Source organism: Mandrillus leucophaeus, unplaced genomic scaffold (genome assembly GCF_000951045.1).
Source record: "Mandrillus leucophaeus isolate KB7577 unplaced genomic scaffold, Mleu.le_1.0 Scaffold289, whole genome shotgun sequence".
NCBI classification, from domain to species: domain Eukaryota; kingdom Metazoa; phylum Chordata; class Mammalia; order Primates; family Cercopithecidae; genus Mandrillus; species Mandrillus leucophaeus.
In genome coordinates, this window is record NW_012103020.1 from 903,546 (window position 1) to 930,403 (window position 26,858).

The following is a 26,858-nucleotide window of genomic DNA, read 5'->3' on the forward strand; positions in this document are numbered from 1 at the left end:
TAGTCCCAGCTACTCAGGAGGCTGAGTCAGCAGGATCGCTTGAGCCTGGGAGGACAAGGCTGTGGTGAGCCAGGATCGCTGTACTCCAGCCTGGGTGACAGAGCAAGACCCTGTTTCAAATAATAATAAAATAAATAAAATTGTAGAATCCTTGCCGGAAAGCCATTGGGGAGTTAGGGTCTTAAGCGTTAGCTGCCCAGTTCTCCTTGCTTGGCACCCTGCAATCAATGCCTCCCTTTCTGTCACTGCAAATCCTGGTGCTTGTGTTTGCTTCTGTGTGCTGGGTGAATGGGCCCACGTTCAGTTGGGTTACAGCACCTATTACTTCCCTTCACATTATTTCTTTCAGTTTTAGTTCCTTACCAGTTGTCTCCCCCACTATCCCCTTGTCTGACTTGTTTTAGTACCTCAATATGTTTCCCATGTGCTAATGTTTTAAAAATGGCTTCCTTTTAAAATTCCACACCAAGTGTGTAGTTTGGGTCTCTCCCTGTGTTAGAGTATTAGAGGCAATGTGTTTCCTATATGACCTCCCCTCTCATAAGAAGTCAATATTGATCCTGGTGTAGAAAGGGCTCTCAAAACAGGCTCTTCCCTTCCACTAATCCCCTTTTGCTACCAAAAGCTGTTGTTTAGGATTTAAACATTGTCACTGAATATCTAAAGTGTGTAAATGCTATCCGGCCCAGTAGCTCACACCTGTAACCCCAACACTTTGGGAGGCTGAGGCGAGCGGATCACTTGAGGTCAGGAGTTTGAGACAAGCCCGGCCAACATGGTGAAACACCATCTCTACTAAAAATACAAAAATTAGCTGGGTTTGGTGGTGCACGCCTGCAGTCCCAGCTACTCGGGAGGCTGAAGCAGGAGATTTGCTGAAACCCAGGAGGTGGAGGTTGAAGTGAGCTGAGATCGCACCACCGTACTCCGAGTCAAAAAAAAAAAAAAAAGTGTGTATATGCTTCGCATTGAAGTTTTTCTCATTCATACAGAGCAGACTGACGAGAAGGAATGTACAGATGGGCCCTGACTGTCTCCAACCCTGGGCTCCGTCCCTCCAGGGCAGCATCAATCTGGAAAGGCCAATGACTCATGGGCTCAGCTAAAGGGATTTGTTCTTTGAGGGGGAAATGAGGACTTGGCCACCCTGCACCTGCTATTACCATTGCTTCTTACATGCTTCACAGCCTTGCAGAAAATACTTGGTACGTCTTCTTGTTTCCAACTATAAAATGGAAATAATGAAAGATATGTGCTCCTAGACTTATGAATTAGTAATGCACAAGAGACTAGAGCTTCAAAACGAGGCTGGTAGTAAGCAAACTTTAAAAATGCTATATTTTCCTATGCTAATTGCACCCAGTGGGCATCTGTTTGTGACACTAGCAAGTGTGAGGAATGAGCTTCAGTAAATGGAAGAGGTACTGAGCTATCCCACCTACTCCCAGCCCAGCCTCAAGAAAGAGGATTCAGCTGGGCTCACCTCCAGCCCAAAGAGAGAGAAGCCCTTCTGTTCTCTCAGGTCAGGGACCTCAAAGAGACCATGGCTATTTTTGGAATAATATGATGACAGTGGGGCCAGGTGCGGTAGTTCGTGCCTGTAATCCCAGCACTTTGGGAGGCTGAAGTGGGTGGATCACTTTAGGTCAGGCGATCGAGACCAGCCTGGCCAACATGGTGAAACTCCGTCTCCACTAAAAATACAAAAATTAGCCAGGTGCAGTGGTGTGTGCCTGTAGTCCCAGCTACTCAGGAGGCTGAGCTGGAAGAATCACTTGAAACCGGGAGGCAGAGGTTGCAGTGAGCCGAGATTGTACCACTACACTCTAGTCTGGGCCACAGAGTGAGACTCCATCTCAAAAAAACAAACAAAACAAAAACAAAAACAAAAATTAGCCAGGCATGGTGGCGTGCCTGTAGTCCCAGCTACTTGGGAGGCTGAGGCAGGAGAATTGCTTGACCTTGGGAGGCGGAGGCTGCAGTGAGCCGAGATCACACCACTGCACTCCAGCCTGGGCGACAGAGCAAGACTCTGTCTTAAAAACATATATACATGTATATGATGACTATATGATGAGAGTGGGGTGCTATTTCACCTTTTCTGTAGTTTCAACTTTATTTCCCTTCTGAGTTCATTAAAACCTCTTGAAAATAATCTTCTTTTGCTTTGCCTGTCTTTCCTCTTTCCCTAGCTTTCTCCAGAGATACACATGTGCTGGGGAGAAACCAAAAATAAAATCCTGAGCCCCCAAACAACTGAACAGACTCCCTCTTGGCCAAGGGAACCCCAGAGAGACCTGAAAAACTGAATTCCGTGAGGGGAAGGGAGGTAGGACACACCTGGTTGTGCCCCTGCCCTTTTGGAGTTTAGGCACAACTGCCCAGGATTAAGGTTAAAATGGAGATCATAAGACTAACAAAAGCCAGCTGCAGTAAGAAGACACCAACTTGTAGACAAGACCTAAGGCCTTGCAAGGCAATGGTTAAGTTACGCCCTACAAGCCATCAAATCTCATTAGGCCAGTTCTTTTAAATTAACCCAGTGTGTGGCTTACTTTTCAACTGACTCTGGCATAGCATCACATGACAGATCTCTTTATTTTTTTTTATTTTATTTTTTTTTTGAGATAGGGTCTCACTGTCACACAGTCTGGAGTGCAGTGGCACGATCTCAGCTCACTGCAACCCATGGGTTAGAGCAATTCTCACACCTCAGCCTCCCAGGTGGCTGGGATTACAGGTGAGCGCTACCACGCTCGGCTAATTTTTTGTATTTTTAATAGAGACAGCATTTCATCATGTTGCCCAGGCTGGTCTTGAACTCCTGGGCTCAATCTGCCCACGTTGGTCACCCAAAGTGCTTGATTAAAGGCATGAACCACCATACCAGCCACCACCTTAATGTAAGCATTTCTTTGTGCTGAATTCAAGTCTTTAAACAAAGCTTTACTCCTTTAACCAACTGCAAATTCGAGAATCTGAGTCCACTTATAACCTGTAAGCCCCCTGCTTTAAGATATCCCACCCTTTGGGGCTGAACCAGTAGATACCTTCCATGTATTGATTTATGTCTTTGCCTATAATTCCTACCTCCTTAAAATGTATAAAACCAAACTGTAACCCCATTGCCTTGGGACCACCCACTGAAGGTTTCTTGGGTTTGTTTTCTCCAAGCCATGGTCACTCATACTGGCTCAGAATAAACCTCTTTAAAAGACTTCACAGAGTTTGGTATTTCTGTTAACACCCCCGAAGGAAATCAGAATATTGCACCTCAAAATATGACTGAACTAAAGAAGCGGCCTCAAGGTCTTTGTGACCTCTCCACTGCTTCCTGTCTCAACCCGTGGTCTCTACCAAGGCCCAGGATAAGGCTGGGCAGTCCTCTGAAGCTCCCTTATCTACCTAGAAACCAGACCCCCTAAGACAAACACAATTGCCTGCCCTCTCCTCCCTCAGACCTCATTATCTCATGTGGAAAAGAAGACCGAGGAATGCACACACCTGGACGAACTTTCCTACCAGATTAAGCCCGCCCCTCTGGCCCATCAAATTCCAAAGAGAATCATTGGCAAGTTACTTTGTCTCCCAGTCCATTCATTCTCCCTAATAATCGTTTACTGCCACTCAAAAGAATTGTCTGCATTCCACATTTCCTCCCTCCCCTGTGAAGAACAGTATATAAGCTGCTGTACCCCTTTGGATTATCAGGCAATCATTCTCTCATGCTGTGCATATTTAAATAAATTGTCATACCCTTTCTCCTATTAATCTGCCTTTTGTCAGTTGATTTTCAGTGAACCTTCTGAGGGTGAAGGGGAAGCTTTCTCTCTGCCTTTTACCCCCTGTGATGCCCACCCAGCCACAGCTGGGTTCCTTCACCCTGTCGCTACCTCTCCATGCAGCAGAAACTTCTCTCTTCGAAGAAGGAACTTAGGATGGGAACTGCCAGTGCTAAGCGCCTACATGGGGCCAGGCACTGTGGTGGGATTTCCTCCCCAGGGTCTGATTAAACCCTCTTTGATGGTGACATTGAAGGGCAGTGTATCCTGAACAGGGACACCCAACTGGGAAGTGGCTAGACTAACAGATACAGCTCTGTCTGTCTGCAAAACCTAAGCTGCTTCAACCATGGCACATGGTGTCCCAACTCCACGAACACCAGACTTGCAAAAGGAGCAAATTCTGGTTCCTGATGCCAGCTAAACAGTTGTGTCTTCCTCTCTCTGTCTCCTTTGTAAACCAAAACTAAAATTCTAAGCCACCCAACCATCTGAATGGAGTCCTCCTCTCAGCCAAGGGCATTCCAAAGTTAACCTAAAAAACGAGTTCAGGCCATGATGGGAAAAAGGTGTCAGACGTGCCTCATTATATCCTCCTCCCGTTGGAATTCAGGCACAACTGACCAGCATTAACATTAAAACAGACCTTAATGTTAGTCCAAACTGCACCATTTTGTAAGCCCCCTGCCATTTCACAGACCTTAGTCAAAGTGAAGCATGTCATGAGGGTTCAGGCCCTGAGAAACATCCTGCCTAGCCACCTGACCACAAGACACAGGAACATCCTTATCATACCCTGCCAAGCAAAGTCCCAACTGAAGAAATATCCCTGTCAAATCCTGCTGGACAAAGAGCCCAGGGAACATCCCTGGCCAAACCATCTGACCATAGGAACATCTTATCAATATCTTCCAGGGCAGCAGACCATACTGCCCAAACCCCTCCCGCCCATACCTATACATACCCCGCCTGTAAGCAATGGTGGGCTCTGGCATTAAGCTGGTCCCCAACCTCCACAGGTTTCTGCAATATACCTGTGCTATTATAAAGCCTGTGTGTGTGTGTGTGTGTGTGTCTGTCTGTCTTTCTTTAACCCTAACCTTCCCTTTAAAAAACTAACACTTAAGACTTTTTGTAGCAATAAGACACCAAATTCCAGTCTGACTCTAGTATAGTATCACATGACAGATAGCAGGCCTTGAAAGAAATTGAAGTATTTTACCCTAAAATATATTTTCGTCACGTCCTGAAATGGTCCTGCAAAGTTGTCTCTTGTGGGAAAAGTCTACATTCTGTAGAAAATCCCTTTCCCTTTCCAGGTCTTTTCTCTGATCCAGGAGAGAATTAACAGAGTCTGGCACCTTTTCAAGTCTCATAAGAAACATTTACAATCTATTCTCTCCAAAGGCTGCTACCTGGAAGCTATATCTGCATAGTAAGAACCTTGGCCTCCACAACCCCTTATCTTAACGCAGGCACTCCCTTCTATGGATTTGAAGTCTGTAGATAAACTCTTTTAATCAATTGCCAATCAGAAAATCTTTAAATCCACCTATGACCTGGAAGCCCATGCCCCACTTTCAGTTGTCCCGCCTTTTGGAACCAAACTAATGTACATCTTACATGAATTGATGTCTTATGTCTCCCTAAAATGTATAAAACCAATCTGTAGCCAGACCCCTTTGGGCAGATGTTCTTAGAATCTCGTGGGGCTGTGTCACCGGCCACTGATCCCTCATGTTTGGCTCAAAATACATCTTTTCAAATATTTTACAGAGTTCAACTCTTTATCAACATCTTTTTTTTCTTTGAGATGGAGTCTCGCTCTGTCGCCAGGCTGGACTACAGTGGTGTGATCTCAGCCCACTGCAACCTCCCCCTCCCAGGTTCAAACAGTTCTCCTGCCTCAGCCTCCCTAGTAGCTGGGAGTGTAGGAGCATGCTACCACACCCAGCTAATTTTTGTATTTTCAGTAGAGATGGGGTTTCACCATGTTGACCAGGATGGTCTCAATCTCTTGACCTCATGATCCACCTGCCTTGGCCTCCCAAAGTACTGGGATTACAGGCATGAGCCACCGTGCCCAGCCCTAACGCCTTATTAAACATTCCCTGTCCACCATTAATCATCATTCACCCAGTCTCCTCTCCTCTCTCCCCACCCCTACCCCCTCCTCCATCCAGCCCCCTGACATTCTGGCCCCAGTTCACACAGCCTCCTGCACAAGCAGCAAACAGGGAGGATAAGCACCTCTGTCAGACTTGGGACATCTGTGGACCTGCTCCTGTGCCCTCTGCAGGCCTAGGATAAAGGCTCATGCAGGTTTGGTAGCACCTGTGAGTCAGGATGGATCGCCTTACACCTGTTAAATTAGGTTTAGCCTAAAGTTGCCTTCTGACATATTTTAAGTTCAGCCTAAAGGTCCTCCGTACATTGTGAACTGTACGTTTCCATTTTCTGGGAGTCACTTTCCTTTTTCTGTCCATAAATCTTCTTCTACCACGTGGCAGCCCCAGAGTCTCTCTGAACCTATTCCGGTTCCCCATGCCCAACTGTGACTCGTTCTTTGCTCAATTAAACTCAGTTAAATGTAATTTGTCTAGGATTTTCCTTTTAACAGATCTAAGTGTTTCTTTAATTAGAAACAAATATCCTGCTCTTCTCCACGACAGATTGTGTGAATCAAACCACAAAACGTGAGTCTGACGGTTCAAGATCTTCATACAATCTCAAAACAGACTGGCTAGGCAAGACATTAAGCGTGCATGGAGGCCTGGACTGGATCCTCAGCTGTGAGGCCTTCCTGCTTCTGGCTGTTTGTGTAACCTGAGCAGTCTACAGCTTGGCCCTATTTCCAGGTACAGGCACACTTGGAAATATAAAGAAATATGCATGCTTGGTAAGAAGTCTTGCACTCTTGCACTGGGACCCTTTTCCCCAGCTGACACTGTAGGTAAGATAATATGAATTGAGCAAATGTGACTCCCATGGAGTAAAAGCCCTCTATTTAACCAGGCAGTCGGGATATTGAATAATCCTAGTGGGAAGCTCTTTTAAAATTTAGAGCTAATTACTTAATCTCAAGATCATATTTCTGAAGGAAGTTTTTTTCAGCCTGATAATCATACTACACCATAGGCAGTTTACTTAACAAAACACCTTAATTAAAACAATGTTCAAGAAATCACAACCAGGTTTAGAAGCAGGCACCTTTCCTTTGGAACGCTTGTAATTAATATTCACACCACTTCCTGCAGGTTAGCAGGCTACTAATGCTCGTTTGAACGGACTGTGGGTCGTAACCACAGATGATGCAGAATGGCTGAGCTCTGAGGCCTCACAGCGTTCCAGTTGGGAGAACTAATCTCTGGAATGTTCTCAGTCTCTGCTTGCCCCTGGGAAGGAGGGGAGCAGGCAGCATGGGTGACCCTGAGGCGACTGTGCTCTGAGGACCCAGAGCCACCTGCAAGGGCAAGTAGGAAACAAAACACCGGACCTATCTCCCTCCCTCCCTATCCTCTCTCCCGCAAGCCCTGTCTCTCACACAGGCGCGCGCACACACACACACACATACACACACACACACACACACGAACTTCCCATGCCTCTTACTTTGCTGACAGGCCGAGAGAATAGAGACAGCAGCCAGCAGGATCGAGTTCCCGGCCATCTTTCTCACGGAACTATTTGCAGAACGCAGGGGAAGATAAGAGGCGCTTCTTGACTTTGAATGCTGACCTTCCTTATCTGGTAAACAAAGTTGGGGAAGGTGGGGAAAAAAGGCTGATTCAAGCGGCTAAATGACCTTTGCCCTGGAACAGAAGTCAGGAACAGAAGTCAGGAAGGCAGGCGGGTCTGGCGCTGCCGGTCACAGATCTTTCTGGGGCTGGGAGTTGCTTCCGGCGTTTGTTTTAAGCCTCTCCCATGGCCGGCGGGCAGGGCTACAGCTCACTGTGGGACCAGCCCTCCAGCCGCAGCGCCACAGTTACACTATCTTCTCTGCCAATGCACAGACTCTCTGGATCCCTTTCATCCCCACGCCCTTCCCTCCCCGGGCCTTGCTGAGCCCTTTCTCACCTCCTGTGGAAAGAGTGAGAAGGAAGTACTTACTTAATCCTGATGAAATTTTAAATGCTAATTTAAGCCAGTTCTAATTTATTCACGCTGTGAATGGCCGATTTTGGATTTGAACCCAGTCTAGCAGATTGCAATTGTGCCCTATCCCCTGCACCAGGCTGCCTCTCACTGTCACCTTGAGACTCTGATAATAATCTTACTTTTTTTTTTTTAGACAGGGTCTTGATCTGTCACCCAGGCTGAAGTGTAGTGGCACGATCATAGCTCACTGAAGCCTCCAACTTTTGGGCTCAAGTGATCCTCCTGCCTCAGCCTCCCAAGTAGCTAGGACTACAGCCACAAGTCACTGTGCCCAGCCATTTTTAAAAAAATAAACCGGCCGGCTGCTGTGGCTCATGCCTGTAATCCCAGCACTTTGGGAGGTCAAGGAGGGCGAATCACGAGGTCAGGAGATCAAGACTGTCCTGGCTAACACGGTAAAACCCCTTCTCTACTAAAAATACAAAAAATCAGCCGGGCATTGTGGCACGCACCTGTAGGCCCAGCTACCCAGGAGGCTGAGGCGGGAGAATCACTTGAACCCAGGAGGCGGGGGTTGTAGTGAGCTGAGATCACGCCACTGCACTCTAGCCTGGGCAACAGAGTGAGACTCCACCTCAAAAATAAATAAATAAATAAACCAGGATAGATGTTCTAAGACCTCCTCAAAAAAATTAAAAATAAAAATAAAACCAAGATAGATGTTCTGCGAACCTCAAAAAAATAAAATAAAAATAAAAATTAAATAAACCAGGATAGATGTTCTGAGGAGGAAGAGGACCCCTGAGGAAAGAAATGGACCAATATTTAAGTGGAACCCCTAGTAGGAAACTGCACATATGGCCACCACACCTGCCCAGGGCCTCGCCATTGTCAGACAAAGACACATGCCACCCAGGCAGAGCACAGGCCTCCACAGCTGGGGGCTTCTTCTGCAGAATCCATTTATCACAGCCCCTTCCCCTCTGTCAATACAATCGTTTTGCTCTTTAGAGATGCAGATTCTGGCCGGAATGGTGGCTCATGCCTGTAATCCCAACACTTTGGGATGCTGAGATGGGCAGATGGCTTGAGCTCAGGAGTTTGAGACCAGCCTGGGTAACATGGCAAAACCCCATCTCTAAAAAAAATACAAAAATTAGCAGGGCGTGGTGGCACGTGCCTGTAGTCCCAGCTACTTGGGGGACTGAGGGAAGGGGATTGCTTGAGCCCAGGAGCCTGAGACTGCAGTGAGTTAAGATCATTCCACTGCATTCCAGCCTGGGTGACAAAGTGAGACTCTGCCTCAAAAAAATAATAAAAATAAAGATGCAGCATCCCAAAAACCAAAGCTGAGGACTTTCCTCACCCCATCCTACAGCACTATTAGAGGGTATATCTTGGCTCAAGCTGCTATAACAAAGATACCATAGACCAGTGGCTTACAATAGCAATTTATTCATCACAGTCCTGAAGGCTGGGAAGTCCAAGATGACAGTGCTGGCCAATCAAGTTCCTGGTGAGGACCCTCTTCCTGGTTTACAGAAGGACACCTTCATGTTGGAGAGAGAGAAAGAGCAAGCTTCCTGGTCACTCCTTATAGAAGCACAGATCTCATTATGGGAGCCTATGCTCATAACCTCACCTATAGCTAATTATCTGCCAAATGCCTGATACCATCACACTGGGGGTTAGGGTCTCAACATATCAATTTCAGAGGGGACACAAACATTTAGTCCCAGTGCCTGCTGGGGAGGGCAGTTGCCTCAGCCTCACACAGACCCTACAGTTTAATGACATAACCTTGGGCCTCTCTGAGCCTCCATTTGATAAGATGAGGCTAATAAGAGCTGAAGAGAAGTTTAAATGATATAGTCCTATTCTAAGGATTGAATTAGTTAATACTTATGGAGCACTTAAAACAGCACCTGGCATAAAAAAAATGTATTCTGTGTGTTTGCAAAATAAACACACAAAGTATCTAGACAAGTACTTAGCATATAGTGTACCTAATGTTAAAAGATACTTTCAGAAGTAAAAATCATGCCTTTCATACAATATAAAATGAAAACATATCAAAATTTTTATGTAACTCATTCATGAGGGAACCAGTAAGATGTTATAACCAATTCAAAGGAGAATTCACGGAACTACACATATATAGGAAAGAGGGAATAACAAAATTAATTTATAAATAGTTGCAAGCCAGGTCTGCTCAAAGTTTCTTGTTGGTCTTCAGACTTCCTTGGCTGTCTGCTCTTGAAATCATTGACAACTAAGATCAGATAAGAAGACAGAGCCAAGAAGCAAGGGCAGCACCAAATATTCTTGTATGCTCAGTTTAATAGTTTTGGGCTTCAGTATATGGCAGAGATTCTAAACTGCAAACTAGCTGCCCTGAACCCGTATCACCATCTACTATAATAACCTCCCAATGACAGATCTCGAAGGAGAGGTCTACACTAGGCCTGTGGGCAGGCAGAGGCTCTCAAAGTCAGAGAACTGCTCGGGAAGAGAGGAACAGCAGCAGGAGGAGCTGAGCAGAGAATTGTGGCCCTGGCTGATAACTGTAACTTTTGGGTGTTGGTAATCTTATTTTGAGCAACTCTTGGGTACACCTGTACTAGTCAACTGGTTTAAAAACAACAACTTCCCAGCTTCTGGACAAATCCTGAGGTTCCCTACTGACTTCTTCAAGTCAATCTTAAGTCAGTCCCCCAAATCCAGATTCTAAGAGAAGTTTGACACAAAGTAAAAAAATTAAAAATCAATTAATCAATAAAACCTCAAGTGCTTCAAAACCCCATGCGTCTATTTAAAAACATCTTCATTGTCAGTATATGTAGTTATTGCCTCTATGAAAGTATAAAAGAATTGAGCATTGGATAATGAAATATCACCTTCTGCAGTGATAAAATTTCCAGGTGGCCCACAGCTGAAATACTGCCATAGCATTAACAAAAACTCACAAAAATTAGAGTTTCTCTGTATGTTTTCCCTGGATTGGTTGAAGAGGAATGGCATTTTCCCTGTAAGTGGTTCCCATAGATCCTTCTAGTATGTTCCATTTATTACATTTTCCTATGAAAAGGAAAATAAAAGGACAAACAGCATACTGGTAATTGCTACGGTCTGAATGTTTGTCCCCTCCAAAACTCATGTTGAAATTTAACTTCTATTATTATGGTAGTTATTAAGAGGTAGGGCAATAAGAGGTGATTAGGCCATGAGATCTCTGCTCCCATGAATAGATTAATGTTGTTATCATAGGAGTGGATTGTTATAAATGTGAGCTTGGCCCTCTCTAGCCCCCTCCCTCTCTTACCCTTTGGGATGACATAGCACAAAGGTCCTCACCAGATGCCAGCACCTTGACATTGAGTCTCCTAACCTCCAGAACTGTGAGAAATAAATTTCTTTTATTTATAAGTTACCCAGTGTGTGGTATTCTGTTATAGCAACAAAATGGAATAAGACAGTAATGATAGTAAAATGTTTTTAAAATATTTTTATTATCTATGTAAACTCAAAAGAAACCTGAAAGAGTTTCTGAGGACTTCAGTTATTACTGAATCACTGTTGTCAAAATTATACTCTAGGTAAGGTGAAACAGAGAGGCCAAGATGTGATCGCAAAAAACAAACCTGAACCATGTGAAAGAACTGCTTTCATGAAATGTAAACTCTAAATGTAACTCTTTCAGTATAATTTTGGTAACAGATTAAAAGAAATGATATATTAAACTATAGAAATGTTTTTCCTCAGCCGGGCATGGTGGCTTACACCTGTAATGCCAGCACTTTGGGAGGCCAAGGGCAGATCACCTGAGGTCAGGAGTTCCAGACCAGCCTAGCCAACATGGTGAAACCCCATCTCTACTAAAAATACAAAAATTAGCCAGACATAGTGGTGCACATATGTAATCCCAGCTACTCGGGAGGCTGAGACATGAGAATCACTTGAACCCAAGAGGTGGAGGTTGCAGTGAGCCGAGAATGTGCTGTTATACTCCAGCCTGGATGACAGAGCAAGACTCCATCTCAAAACAACAACAACAAAAAATGGTTTTTCCTCAAACCAATTGCAACCCCCCCAAATTATTCCCTGGTCTCACCCTCTCTGTTCACTTGTTACCCTTCCAAAAAAGACAGCACATCATACAGGTTTCTGCTGATCTCTACAGCAGAGCTGTCCTCACTCCCATCAGGCCAGGTAGCGGAAAGAGACAGAAAATACACCTCTTTCCCAGGAACTATCAGAGTGATCACGATTATCAATGACCACATAACTCTCCATGTACCCAGAGTTCATTACATTATCTTGCTAGAAGTACTGACTAATTGAAGAATCCTGTAACTACGCAGCAGTTTTTCTGGGTTTTGTTTTGTTTGGAGACGGGGTCTTACTCTGTCACCCTGGGTGGAATGCAGTGAAGTGATCATGGCTCACCGCAGCCTCAACCTCCAGGGCTCAAGCCACCCTCCCACCTCAGTCTCCTGAGTAGCTGGATTTAATAGCGGCTTTAACACAGTAAGTTTTTAAGCAAAGTTCAGATAAACACAATTTGAAATTATGCTCCATTTTGCTACATGTTGCAAAAATTTAGGAAATTTTAGTCATCCTGCAGAATATGTTCTCCCATTTCAGAAACTGCAGCATTTTGCTCTGTAGCCCTGAGTGTGAAGAACTGAGCTAAAGAAGGCAAAGGCATTTTATTCCCATTGAGGAGACTTTGCCCTGGACCAGACAGGGCAAAAGGTTACAATTGAATGCCAGCCACCTTCCAGCAGAAACTGCCCACTACCCAACACCAGTAATGACATATCAAGGCTCAAAGATAAAGACAGAAAAAGAGAAGAAAGGCAAGGAAAATAAAGATCAGTTACCAATGTAGTGTAGAAAAAAAAGAGTACAAGGTTTGAGCTAGTGATCTAAGCTCCTATCTCTGTGTCGTGGTGGACAAGTTGCTAAACTTCCTGGACATGTGTTTTCAAAGGGAAATAATAATACTGACCTTGCAGGGTTCCTCTGATGAATAAATGAAGTCATGTGAGGGAAGCAAATAGCACAGAACCCGGCATGATGCCGGCTGTCCACAGGTGTCACCACCCTGCCCATTCTCTCTGCCATCCCGATGCCCTCCAACCCTGGGTGGAAGCAGAAGAGACTAGGCCTATTTGTTGAAAAGGCCATATTACAAAGCAACAGATGATCTTAGAATGCCATTAGAATTTCTGAGACAGCACAGATTTCCCAGAAGAATAGAAACAGAGCATTTGAATTGCTTCAAAATGGCTTTTGACAGTAATAGAGGGTCTCAACCTGAGTTGTCTTAAGTCTGCATAAGGCTTAGGAGAGGATAAAATAAAGCAGGATCTAGAGATTGGTGAGGAGAAATACAAGTCCCCATTCTTGACAGCTCTCAGCTCATGCAGCCCTCCCCACACACACAGTCACACTCGCACACACACACATCAGATTCACACAGATTCCTATGCACACACACCCACACTCATAAACACCCTCACACACACACACACTCGTGAACTCACACATTCACATTCATGTATTCCCATCACACATTCAAAACACACACTCATACACTCACATACTCTACAAAAACTCATGTTCCAAAAGGGGATTTGTAAGCTGAATATTCAGACCTCAGAAAACATATTTTCACAAAAATAATATTATGGCCAGGAGCAGTGGCTCATGCCTGTAATCCCAGCACTTCGGGAGGCCGAGGTGGGCGGATCACTTGAGGTCAGGAGTTCAAGACCAGCCTGGCCAACATGGTGAAACCCTGTCTCTACTAAAAATACAAAAATTAACCAGGCATGGTGTTGCGTGCCTGTAGACCCAACTACTCTACTCAGGAGGCTGAGGCAGGAGAATCGCTTGAACCCAGGAGGCAGAGGATGCACTGAGCTGAGATTGTGACACTGCACTGCAGCCTGGACGACAGAGCCAGACTCCGTCTCCAAAAACAATAATAATATTATAAATGGTTGCCGTATTTCCAGGTTACCACACATGAAACAAAACTTTTTATTTTTTATTTATTTATTTTTTTGAGATGGGAGTCTTGTTCCGTCACCCAGGCTGGAGTGCAGTGGTGCAATCTCGGCTCACTGCAAGCTCCGCCTCCCGGGTTCACGCCATTCTCCTGCCTCAGCCTCCGGAGTAGCTAGGACTACAGGTGCCCACCACCACACCCGGCTAACTTTTTTGTATTTTTAGTAGAGAGGGGGTTTCACCGTGTTAGCCAGGATGGTCTCGATCTCCTGACCTTGTGATTTGCCCGCCTTGCCTCCCAAAGTGCTAGGATTACAGGCGTGAGCCACTGCGCTCGGTCTGCTTTTGTATTTTAAATCAAATTTGAACCCATAAATTAGGTAACATACTGCATATTGGCAATTAAGCAACAACAACAAAAAGAACGCCCAGCGCAGTGGCTCACACCTGTAATCCCAGCACTTTGGGAGGCCGAGGCGGGCAGATCACGAAGTCAGGAGTTCAAGACCAGCCTGACCTACACGATGAAGCCCCACTTCTACTAAAAATACAAAAATTAGCCGGGCGTGGTGATATGCGCCTGACATCCCAGCTACTCAGGAGGCTGAGGCAGGAGAATAGCTTGAACCAGGGAGGCAGAGGTTGCAGTGAGCCAAGATTGCGCTACTGCATTCCAGCCTGGGTGACAGAGTGAGACTCCATCTCAAAAATAATAATAATAATAAAAAGAACTAATACTATTGGTTTACCTTTTTCATGGAATCATTACAATTTTTTAAAACTGAATAACATTTTGTATTAGATGCTTTAAAACAGGGTCACTGGCATGAACATGCCCTGGCTCCTGTAGGCCATGCTCAGAGCTTGACTGTTGAACTTGCTCGGACAGAGCAGCAAGAGACGGGACAGCCTGGAGCCCAGAGGACTGAGGTGCTCCGGATGAGCCTAGGGCTGCTGAGAAGGCCTCACTCTAATGAGGGCCGCTCATGCCCACCCCGCCAGTTCCCAAATCCAGTCAACAGAGGGCAGTGTGCTAGGCCCTGTGCCAACCACTGAACAGAATTATCTCAACTAATCTGCATAGTCAAACCGCAAAGTGCATATATTATTCCCATTCTTCAGATGGAGAAACTGAGGCTGAGAGGTTAGTGACTGGCCCGGAGTCAGTACAACCCAGGCCTGCTGCCCCAGAGCCTTTACTCTTAACTTTGGCTGCACGTTGGAATCATGTGGGGAGAGGTCACTAAAAAATACAGAACTTCAGATTTAATTAGCTCAGGTTCAGCCTGGGCACCTGAACTTTTTAAAGCTTCCCAGATAATCCTAATGCACAGCCAGCTGGAGAACCACTGTCTTAACCAATGTTTCTCAGCATAGCCCATACCACTACTACCACACCGGAGGCGATAGAAACACACAGATGTCTGGGCCTCATCCAGGATCCATTATGACACACCAGCAAAGCACACGTGGTCTCATGTAACTTGCACAAAACTCCTAGGAGGCTGTAAATTATTCCCATTATATAGATAAGGAAACTGAAACTGAGATCTATAAAGCTTCAGGAGCTTGACTAATCACTCCATTTCACTGCATCCCAAAGAGGGAAGATGGGGCAGGGCTGTTGAGGGGGTGAATAAGCTGGTAGGTGCCCATAGTGAGCATCAGTGGTGCCAGGATAGAGGAGAAAGGGGTGTGGAAGGTTCTGCAGTAGCAGAAGGGAAGAGGTGAGGCTGGGAGAGACGGGACCTGTAGGCCTCAGGGGCGCAACCCAGGAGAAATGCTGGTCTCCACTGGAGGAGTTTACAGGATGCCTGGGTAGAAGAGGGAAGGACAGATAGACATGGGAGGGAAATCTGAATCTGAGATGGGGCAACAGGCTCCAAGGCACCAGCAGAGAAGTGTGGCTGGAGCCCAGTCTCAGCTGATTGGGCCCAGTACTTCCCTGCCCACTGACTTCGATGTGCATGGAGACCGGTGATTCTCACATTAGAATCACCAAAGGCGTTTTTGAAATAAACACTGATTTAACTGAAAAATCTCCAGGACGACCAACTACTGCCTCAGAGAAGTTACTGAGGTTTCCATGCACCAGAGGGGAGTTTACTTTCTTGAAACCTACAGCATAGCATGTGATGGGGCTACTTAAGGAAAAAAAGGGGTACTGTGGCTTCACTTGCTGTCTCTCCGGGGCTTGTTAAGGCAAAAGAAAAAGGACAAGCTATTCCTCTTTTGATGAGAAAACACAAAAGGTTGGTGGATTAAGAACAAACAGTTAAAAGCAGCTCTTCTTCACTTTGAAATGTGGTGCTAAACCTGCATCTGGGCTGACACCCCAAACAACAGTCATTTCAACACAGCACAAGCCTGTTAGAACATGACTCACAAAAACACCGATGTGACTCAATCAGAGGCCAAGTCATGTCCTACACAAAAAGAAATGAAACACAACAAAATGAGAAACCTACTGGCCCCAAACAGGAAAGCCCTAGTGTGCCGCTGTTAGGCATGCAGACCTGTGACTGCATCCTTCAGCTACCTTAGCAAGATGATAAGGAACTTTGAAAACTGGGTGCCTCTTTCTTTCTTTCTTTCTTTCTTTCTTTCTTTCTTTCTTTCTTTCTTCTTTCTTTCTTTCTTTCGTTCTTTCTTTCTTTTTCCCCTTCTTCTTCTTTCTTTTTCTTCTTCTTCCTTTTCTTTCTCCCCCTCCCCTTCCCCTCCCCTCCTTCTCCTCCCTCTTCCTCCCCCTCCCTCCTTCCTCCTCTTCCTCCTCTTCCTTCTTCTTCTTTCTTCTTGCTCTTCCCTCCTGCTTGCCCTTAGAGTGTGCCTGGTACTCACCTTTGCTTCTGGGACTTGGGCAGGATGATAGCCTTGGAATTTCAGTCTCTGGCCATTCCCAGACAAACCTGTCTGGGACAGGAATTCCAGACAAAACAGCTTATCCGCCTTTCCACGCCCCCTCCTGCATGAGCCTATTTCTCATTCTTTTCTCAGAGGTCCCACTGGCTGGTCATCTAATTTCATCCCTAATTTGCAGTAGAAGGATTCTAACAGCACACATTCAGAGCTAGGAGCTGCAGTTTAAGCAGTTCTATCAAAATGACATATTTTGTGAAACCGCTAGGGGGAGCCAATCCAGGACTGCCAGACCTGCTGGGATACCACCACCGGAGGCAGCTCAGCTTCCAGGCAAGCCACACTCTGAGGTCCCTGTGATAGCTTACTCCTCTAGGTTTCCAGAAGTCCCTACAGATGCACATCAGCGAAAATAGAACAAATCAGTTAACACAAACTGTCAAAATCATGTCTAAATGACGTCCTATAAAAATTCAGTTTTTCAGAGATTTTAACACATTGACCATTTCCAGTAAGCAACTTGTAACACAGTCAATTGCTCAAAACCCACAGGTGCTCAAATGTGAAATACCAGAATTTAACCCTTAGTCCTGATCCGCTCAGAGCTAGACAGAAGCCAAACACGGATGCTGCCCCAAAGACGTACATTCCATGGAGAAAGGTCAGAAAAGGACACTTTACGTTTGGCATCCCTGTGGGAGACTGCGAGGGGATAGAGCAGGGGTGAGAAAAGACACAAGGTTTCCACCTGGTGGGGGGGAAATCCCTAGCCAAGGAGATGCCCGTTTTTTAATCAATATTCTGAGGAATCGGATACCACACCTTGGACTTTGATTTGATCCTTTGATGTACCTCTAGCTCTTAACGTGGCTTGGTTAAAAAACAAACAAACCAACAAACAAACAAAACCTTTGCATAAATTCTTTGGAAAGGAGTGGATCAGAGAGCTGGGCAGTGTCTGAAGAGTTTTTCAAGATCAGGCAGATTTGTTGGTAAAACATCTGAGAACTGGGTTTTATTCATACCGGAATGAGGGTACTGATTTGCAATGAAAGAGAAAAATCTAAAGCAAGGAAAGGGGGCCAGGTGCAGCGGCTCATGCCTGTAATCCCAGTAACTCAGGAAGCTGAGGCAGGAGGATCACTTGAGCCCAGGAGTTCTAGGCTGCCGTGAGCTATGACTACATCACTGCACTCCAGCCTGAGCTGCCATCTCAAAAAAAAAGAAAAAAAAGAAAGGAAAGAAGGAAGAAACCAGAAAATAGGAATGCACATAAGGCCGGGCACGGTGGCTTATGCCTGTAATCCCAGCACTTTGGGATGCCGAGGTGGGTGGATCACTTAAGGTCAGGAGTTCAAGACCAGCCTGACCAACATGGCGAAACCCCATCTCTACTAAAAATACAAAATATTAGCCAGGTATGATGGCACGTGCCTGTAGTCCCAGCTACTCGGGAGGCTGAGGCAGGAGAATCAGTTGAATCTGGGAGGTGGAGGTTGCAGTGAGCCGAGATTGCCCCACTGCACTCCAGCCTGGGAGACGGAGCAAGAATTCGTCTCGAGGAAAAAAAAAAAGAATGTGCGTAAGTAGTATTTGCCCATTCATTTATTAATTCATTCATCAAATGCATTGAGTACCTACCACATGCCAAGCTCCATACTAACTGTTGAGACGCAGGGATGAGCGAGACAGCCAGCCCTGTTCTTACAGTATTTACAGCAGAGTGAGGAGGACGCACATTAACACACCATAACCAAAGCTAATTAATTCGTGATCAATGTGGGGAGTGCTGTGAGAGGTCCCAGCTGCCATGTAAGTGTACGTCTGGGAGGCAAGAGGAGCCTTCACAAAAGCGACATTTTGGCTGAGGACTGATCCTGAAGTGTTAGCTAGATGAATGGAGCACAGGTGTGTGTGTGTCAGAGGATGGACTGGAAGGAGAAAGGGAATATTCCAGGCTGAGAAAGAACAGTAAAAAGCTTGCAGAGGGAAAGGCTATGGCATGGTCAAAGAATCCTGAATGAAGTCCAGTGTGATTGTTGCTTAGAGACCTGGAAGAGAGTAGTGTCTGCTGTGCCAGGGTTGGCCCACATTGGGCCATGTTAAGTATGCTTACTTCATACTAGCTGTTCTCAACCTGGGATGATTTTGTCCCTCAGGGGACATTGGGTGATGCCTGTAGACATTTTACGTGTTACAGCTGGGGAGTGAGGTGCTACTGGCACCTAGTGGGGAGAGTCCAGGGATGCTGCTAAATATCTCACATTGCACAGGGCAGCCCCCACAGCAGAGCTGCCCCGCTCACAGCGTCGGTAGTGCTGAGGTTGAGAGGCCCTGTTTACAAGGAGGATGTGAAACCTGTCATGGGTTTTAAGCTGGAAGGTTTTGTGATGAGATTTGTTTCTAAAAGATCACTCTGACCCCAGTGTGGACTGACGGGGCAGTATCACTCGTGCAGATATGAATGGATCTGTTGGGAAAGCATATGATGGTCTACGCAAGAGAAGATGTTGGCCTGGCCTGGGGAAATGTCAATGTGGATGGAGAAAGAGATTTAAAAGAACAAATCAATTGAATTTCAGGGCAGATGGGTTGTGGAGGGTCCCTTAGCACATGCTTTCTAGACAAGGCTGGAATGCTGAGACTTTATTTGGCAGGTATAGTAGTATTAGGGCAGCAAAAGTAATGGGGGAGCCAAGTACAGCAGAGCGGCCGGAAGCAGAGCATGTCCTCCTGGGGCGCTGCTTCAGATGAGCTGTGATGAGACGCAGCCGGTCACTGCGCAGGCGCCCCAGGCAGCACTCGGGGAGGGGGTCTCCGGACAGGTGGAGTAGAGAAACCGCACCTCAGCGCAATCCACTGGAGGGAGGAAAGGAGAGGGAACTTATCTTCTTTTATTATATATATTTTTTAACTTTTACTTTAAGTTCGGGTGTACATATGCAGGTTTGTTACATATGTAAACATGTGTCATAGGGGTTGGTTGTGCAGATTATTTCATTACCCTGGTATTAAGCCTAGTACCCATTAGTTTTTCTTCCTGATCCTCTCCCTCCTCCCACCCTCCACCCTCCGAAAGGCCCTAGTGTGTGTGCTCCCTCCATGTGTTCTCAGGAATTTATCTTCTATACCTCATCTCCCATTGGGGCAGTTTCCCCCATGGCAGTTTTTAAACAGAACTGCGAATTCTTTGCCATTTCTCCCATCATGAGGTGGGGACACGCAGCAGGAGTGATGCTGCGCAGCTTCTTTGTTCATCGGGGCCCTCATGCTTGGAGCCCTCGGCTGCCATGGGAGAAGTCAGCTACCCAGAGGGTACCATGACAGCCCACGTGTAAGCGCTCTGGGTGACAGCTCCAGCTACGGCCCCAGCACGCAGCCCCACCTGCATGGATATGCGTTCATATGATTCTAGCCCACAGCTGTGGGGGCACTCCCAGCCATTGTCTCCTCAGCTGAGGCCTCAGACATTGAAGAGCAGAGACATGCCAGTCCTACTGTACCCTACTGACCCACATAATTCATTAAAGCCTAATAAAATGGTTGTTATAAACCCCTAAACCTTGGGGTACTTTGTCACACCTGAGTAGTCTCGAGAATGACCTCATTGCAAGGTAACAACTCAGCCTCCCAGGGTGCATCATTTGCCTCCAGTGATACCACCCCATGCCCTGCAAGTATGGCACTTCAGACAGGAGCCAGGGACACCAGGAGTATGGCTGGTGGCCCTTAGGTGGCAGGATTGCAGAGGCCCCACAGGAAGTCAGCTGGCCACAGCAGAGCCAAGGTGGAGCGTGTGGCTAAGAATTCAGGAGAGAGGATGAGCTCAAGAAAATTGGACACTGCACTGCATGTGCCTGATAAAGGATAGACGGAGAGGAAAAGGGAGTTAAGGATTTCCACATTTCTGGTTTCTCAACAACTAGATTCATTAATGATGGGGCAATTTACTGCCACAGAATTTAGACCAAAGGAGGGGGCTAGGTTTGAAGTGCCTGTGAGTCCATTAGAAATGACAAGAAGTGGGAGCCTAGGTCACCAAAGATGGTCAGCGTCATTGATCTTGAGACCACAGGACCCCAAGAAGGCTTAAGGGTCTGTCCCTGATTCTTGTTTCCTGTGTGAGAAATATTTTGCAGGTGTCAGGCTGGGACTCTTGACCAGCTGAATCATGTATTTCCGGAACAGGGTGTTAAAGAAGACAGAAGCGACCCAGGAAAAAGCATGGCTTCCACAAGAGCTGCCATATATACAAACACACGCGCCCTACAACGCTGGCAGGAGAGATAGCAGCAGATTGATTGAGTTGGTTAGTTAGTTATTATTTGAGACAGGGTCTTGCTCTGTTGTCCAGACTGGAGTGCAGTGACATGATCTCTCTTGACCCATCAGATTTATTTTTTTAAAAATCTGGGAGAGGAAGGCCAGGCGCAGTGGCTCAGGCCTGTAATCCCAGCACTTTAGGAGACTGAGGCGTGTAGATCACAAGGTCAGGAGTTCAAGACCAGCCTGGCCAATATGGTGAAACCCCGTCTCTACTAAAAATACAAAAATTAGCCGGGCGTGGTGGCAGGCAACTGAAGTCTCAGCTACGCGGGAGGCTGAGGCGTGAGAATCACTTGAACCCCGGAGGGGGAGGTTGTAGTGAGCTGAGAGCATACCACTACACTCCATCATGAGCGACAGACCAAGACTCTGTCTAAAAAAAAAAAAAAAAACTGGGAGGGGAAAGTATTTTTTTATTTTCTAATATGTTAGAACCCTTTCTCAATGTGTAACTCTCCTCATTCTTCTCCCTCTCATCTTTAACCAAAATTGTAAATGTTCTACATGTGTATCATGTTAGTCTATTCTGTGTTATTTAGATAATTGGTGCCTTTGACTTACGTTCTTGTAAGTGTTGCTTTAGTTCATAGACTCATAATATTCCCAGACCTGAAGCCTGCCTTAACATTGATAATGTAAAACAATCATCTAGGCCTGGAAGTCTAGAGTGATGGGGAGCTCACCACCTCCTGTTTCTGATCAGAGGTAGGTGAGATGCCTTCTGCAGCAAGAAGTCAGGGGCAGGCCTGTGACACTAGCTTTGATTGCTACAAATGACCAAATGAGGGACAGGGCCTGGTGGTCTCCCAGTCCCAGCTGAGGCTCCCGTGACCTGTACCTTCCTGCCCTCCCAACTCTCAGGTTCTCCCAACAGCCCTCCCCTAGCTAATTTCATAAAAGGCAGTGCCTATAGCACTAAAACTTTTGATCAGTCACAAAATCATGGGAAGAGAAAGAAATACAAGAAGAGAGAAAGAAGGGAAAGGGGTGAATCACTAACAAAGGCATCATATCCCCGATACTGTACTGTTCTGGGTGCTTTTTTCTCAACGAATTCTCACAAAATCCTGTTGTTATTAGTGATCCATATTTCTTACATAAAGAAACTGGGTCGCAAAGAGATTATTACTTAACTTGCCCAAGATTCTACAGCTAAGAGTCGCAAAGAAGTTATTACTTAACTTGCCCAAGATCGTACAGCTAATAAGATGCAGAGATAGAGTCCCCTTTTGACTCCTGTCCAGTGCTCCTTGCACTATTGCTTTCTTCCCAAGAGTCTTGTATCCACTCCTCTTACAGAAAGGAAGGCGTTAAGTTTGGGGTAGACGTGGCTGCGTATGCACAAGAACCACTGTACCTCTCCCTGAGCGCCACCAGATGGCGCAGTGGAAGGCTAAAATCCTGCTGCCTTTTATCAGTGCACTTGGCGAGACAGACAGGCGTGTGGGAGACCAGCTGCAGGGAGAATGTCAAAACAGAGTTCTATTTAGGAAAATGAAGCCTTCTGCCTGCCCCGTCTCCCACCGGGATCCTTGGATGGCTCTCGGCAGACTATAAATGAATTCACTTCTTTCTTCCTTCCCCATCCTACTGCTAACCCACATCTCTGATTCTATTTTCTCTCTCTCTCTGACACAAGGGCACTAGTTCCACCCACATCAGAGAATAGTGTGTCCTGAAGAGAGAGAGGAGCAGCCAAGCTGGGTGGTGGGGAGAATCAAGGCCTGCAGTTCCCTGTAGCAACTGGAAGGGCATTTCCCAGACATATCCCTTCCTGCCTGCTTACCCAACACACACACACACCATAACACAGACACAACGCACACATATCATAACATACACATATCTCATAACACCATAAAATACACATATCATAACATACACATACACACGAACGTGCACACAACACACGTGCTTATCTAAGGGCCCTGCCTTAGCCTGATGTGGCTGCCGTAATAAAGCACCACACACCATGTGGCTTAAACAGGCTTGAGGGAGACCAGCTGCAGGGAGAATGTCAAAACAGTCCTATTTAGGAAAAGGAAGCCTTCTATTTTCTCAGAAATCTATTTTCTCACAGTTCTGGAAGCTATAAGTCCGAGATCAAGGTGTGGGCAGGTTTTGTTTCTTCTGATACCTCTCTCCTGGGCTTGCAGATAGATGCCTTCTCACTGTGTCCTCACAGGGTCTTTTCTTTGTGCACCCTGGTGTCTCTCTGTGTGTCTTAATCTCCTTTTTGGACACCAGTCAGATTGCATTTCAACTTCATCATCCCCCCACCCCCACCTTTTCTTTTTTTTACTTTAAAGACAGGGCATCGCTCTGTTGCCCAGGCTGGAGTGCAGTGGGGGGAACATGGCTCACTGCAGCCTCAACCTCCCAGGCTCAAGCAATCCTCTCACCTCAGCCTCCAGAGTTGCAGGGACTACAGGTATGTGCCACCACGCCCACCTAATTTTTTAATTTTTTGTAGAGACAGGGTCTCCCTATGTTGCCCAGGCTGGCCTCGAACTCTTGACCTTGAGCAATCAAGCAATCCTCCCTCAGCCTCCCAAAGGGCTGGGATTTCAGGCATAAGTCACTGCATCCAGCCTATCACCCGGCCTATCATGTGGTCTGTCTCCAAATACAGTCATATTCTGAGGTACTGGGAGCTAGGGCTTCAACATATGACTTTGGAAGTGGGAGGACACAACGCAGTCCATAACAGGACTGAATCACTTATTTTATTTTTTTAAAATTCTGAGTAGTGGGTACAACTTTGTGCTTAATAAAGATGTTTGACCCCTAGAGGTCACAGGAGAAGCCCTAGGTTACGACATGCTCACTAACAAATGAAGCTCATCAATTGTGTGACACTAAGGGTAAATATGGCTGAAATGATCCAAGTAATTGTATGATGAATCCTCCCAGGGGCCTCACATGGTTACCTGGATAGATCTGGTTTGGAGGTCTCTACTGATGACCAGAACATCACCAGTGTCTACCTCTTTGTGAAAAGCAGTATTTCTCTGTTCACTCTCCTTTGAATGTCCTCTAAAGCAGACCATTCCTGGAGGTCATAGAACTCCCTCATTCTCTGGGATTTTTCTAACCTGGAAGATGGTGCTGAGAAGCCTTCCTGGATCTCCCTAATATAACCTGGGTGGCTGTAGGGGTAGCAGAGTTGTCGTCAGGTTGAAAGTTTACAGCAGAGGGTCTGCTCAACCCAGAAGTATCCCAGGCCAGGCTACGTGGTGCCTTGTTTAGAAGAAAGTCATATAAAATTAAGAAACTCCAAAGAATGAGGATCACTTGAGGCCAGGAATTTGTGACCAGCCTGGCCAACGTAGACAGTCCACATCTCTACAAAAAAATAAAATAAAATTTTTGTATCTAGCCATATGTTGTGGCAGGCAACTGTAGCCCCAGCTACTTGGGAGGGTTGAGGCAGGAGGATCACTTGAGCCCAGAAGTTGGAGGCTGCAGTGAGCTGTGATTGCACCACTGTACTTTGCAGGGGCAACAGAGCCAGATCCTTTCTCTGAAAGAAAAGAAATTTCAAAGAATTTGTCCCCTCCCAGAAGGAAAATTTTATATATATACTATGTGTGTGTGTGTATATATATATAAAAAATATATATGTGTGTGTGTATATATATAATATATGTGTGTGTATATATATAATATATATGTGTGTGTGTATATATAGAGAGGGAGAGGAGGAGAGAGAGAGAGAAGGGAAATAAATAAAGCAGCTTCTGCCTGACGAGGCCAATAAGGCCTGGGGTCTGGGATCGGGGTTTCTCAAAGCTGGGCAGTGATCATGAGGTCACTTTGACACCTGTGGACCTCCACCACCTGCTGTTCCCAAAACAACTCTGCTATCCCCTCAGAGGGCAAACTAGCACTGTCTGCTGACCTAAGTAATTCTCAACCTACTCCCCATTTGACCCTCTCATGGGGGCAGCTTGCCTTCTTTAAGACATACAATTTTTGTACTTGAATAAAGTTAAAGTTACACGAAGTTGAAATGCAGCCACAACTGAGTGCAGGCAGTAGTTGTGAGTCCAGCCTCCTACAGTTAAGAGTTGCGCTGCTTTGGGGACAGGGAGAGACAAGTAGCAAAGGCCAGTTCCCTGAATGCTCTCCTTAGTGGTGGGAATTTGTCTGACCTGTTTAGAAATTCTACTCCGTGAGGGGTTTTTTTGGTTGTTCTTTGTTTTTGTTTTTTTTTTGAGATGGAGTCTTGCTATGTTGCCCAGGCTGGAGTGCAGTGGCGTGATCTCAACGCACTGAAACCTCTGCCTCCTGGGTTCAAGCAATTCTCCTGCCTCAGCCTCCTGAGTAGCTGGATTCCAGGCGCCCGCCACCATGCCTGGCTAATTTTTGTATTTTTAGTTGAGATGGGGTTTCACCATGTTGGCCAAGCTGGTCTCGAACTCCTGATCTCAGGTGATCTGCCTGCCTTGGTTTCCCAAAGTGCTGGGATTACAGGCATGAGCCACCACACCTGGCCTCCTCCATGAAGTTTTGATTAAACAGTTCAAGATTTATACACAGGAAGACCTCGTTTTATTGTGCTTAGCCTCATTGCACTTTGCAAATATTGTATTGGTTTGTGGCAACCCTGTGTTATGCAAGTCTGTCTGTCTCATTTATCCAACAGCGTGTGCACACTTTTGGTCTCTGTGTCAGCATTTTTCAGCAATAAAGTATTTTTAAATTAAGGTATGTACATTGTTTCTCCAATGCAATGCTATTGCACACAATAGACTACAATATAGTTACTTTTATATGTACTGGAAAACCAAAAAATTTTTGTGATTCAACCCACTCACTTTTTATGATATTTGCTTTATTGACGTAATCTGGAACCAAACCCATAATATCTCCAAAGTATGCCAGTAATGAAGTACTACCTCACGTCGGGCCCCATGCTAGGTGCTGGAAATACAAAGATAATAGTCTACTGGAGGAGACAGGGATCTAATTAAATTTATTTATTTATGTATGTATTTATTTATTTGAGACTAAGTCTTGCTCTGTTGCCCAGACTGGAGTACAATGGCGTGATCTCGGCCAACTGCAATCCCACCTCCCTGATTCAAGCAATTCTCCTGCCTCAGCCTCCCGAGTAGCTGGGATTACAGGCACGTGCCACCATGCCTGGCTAATTTTTATATTTTTAATAGAGACAGGGTTTCCCCATGTTGGCTGGTCTCAGACTCCTGACCTCCGGTGATCTGCCCGTCTCGGGCTCCCAAAGTGCTGGGATTACAGGCGTGAGTCACTGTGCCCGGTCATCTAATTAAATTTAATACAGTAAGGCATGTGCAATTATAAAAGTTTGTGTAGGGTGCAAAACCAGCCAAAAGAGGAAAGAGTTAATTCTTCATGGGAAGGTCAGAGTGGGCTTTACAGTGGAGGCGACCCATGGACAAGGGTATTTGAAGGATGAGTAAGAGTTCACCACACAGAAAAGGGTGGAACAGAGAAAGCTCCACCCAGAAAGCACACAAGGCGTGGAACAAAAGCAGAGTGATGCGAGACAGTGTGTCTCCGGAACTGCAAGCATTTTGGTAAGGTGGAAGCAGAAAGTATGTGTGAAGGAGGAATGTAGGATGAGCTGAGAGGGGTAGGAGACAGATCATCTAAAAGAGCCTCAGGTAAGCTCATGCAAGGAATGTGAACATTCTTCTGAAAGTCTTTATATGATTTGAAGCAGGTTTGTGGCCTAGTCAGGTGGAAATATGAGAACAGCCTGGGGGAGGAAGGATGATGGCTACTGCAGTCGTCCTA

General features: G+C 45.9%; 1 protein-coding gene across 5 annotated transcripts in view; it reads right to left on the reverse strand.

The window, feature by feature from the left end:
• MGST2 (microsomal glutathione S-transferase 2) overlaps positions 1-7,725 on the reverse strand; it is a 67,202-nt gene extending 59,477 nt beyond the window's left edge. For 2 of the 5 annotated variants that reach the window (XM_011985623.1, XM_011985622.1), the window contains exon 1: positions 7,395-7,725. In XM_011985623.1, coding sequence (XP_011841013.1) covers positions 7,395-7,452 — 58 coding nt within the window. In that variant the 5' untranslated portion in view covers positions 7,453-7,725. The remainder of the gene's footprint in view (positions 1-7,394) is intronic. The other 3 variants (XM_011985625.1, XM_011985627.1, XM_011985624.1) reach the window with 2 other exon arrangements.
• Between the last annotated feature and the right edge of the window lie 19,133 nt (positions 7,726-26,858).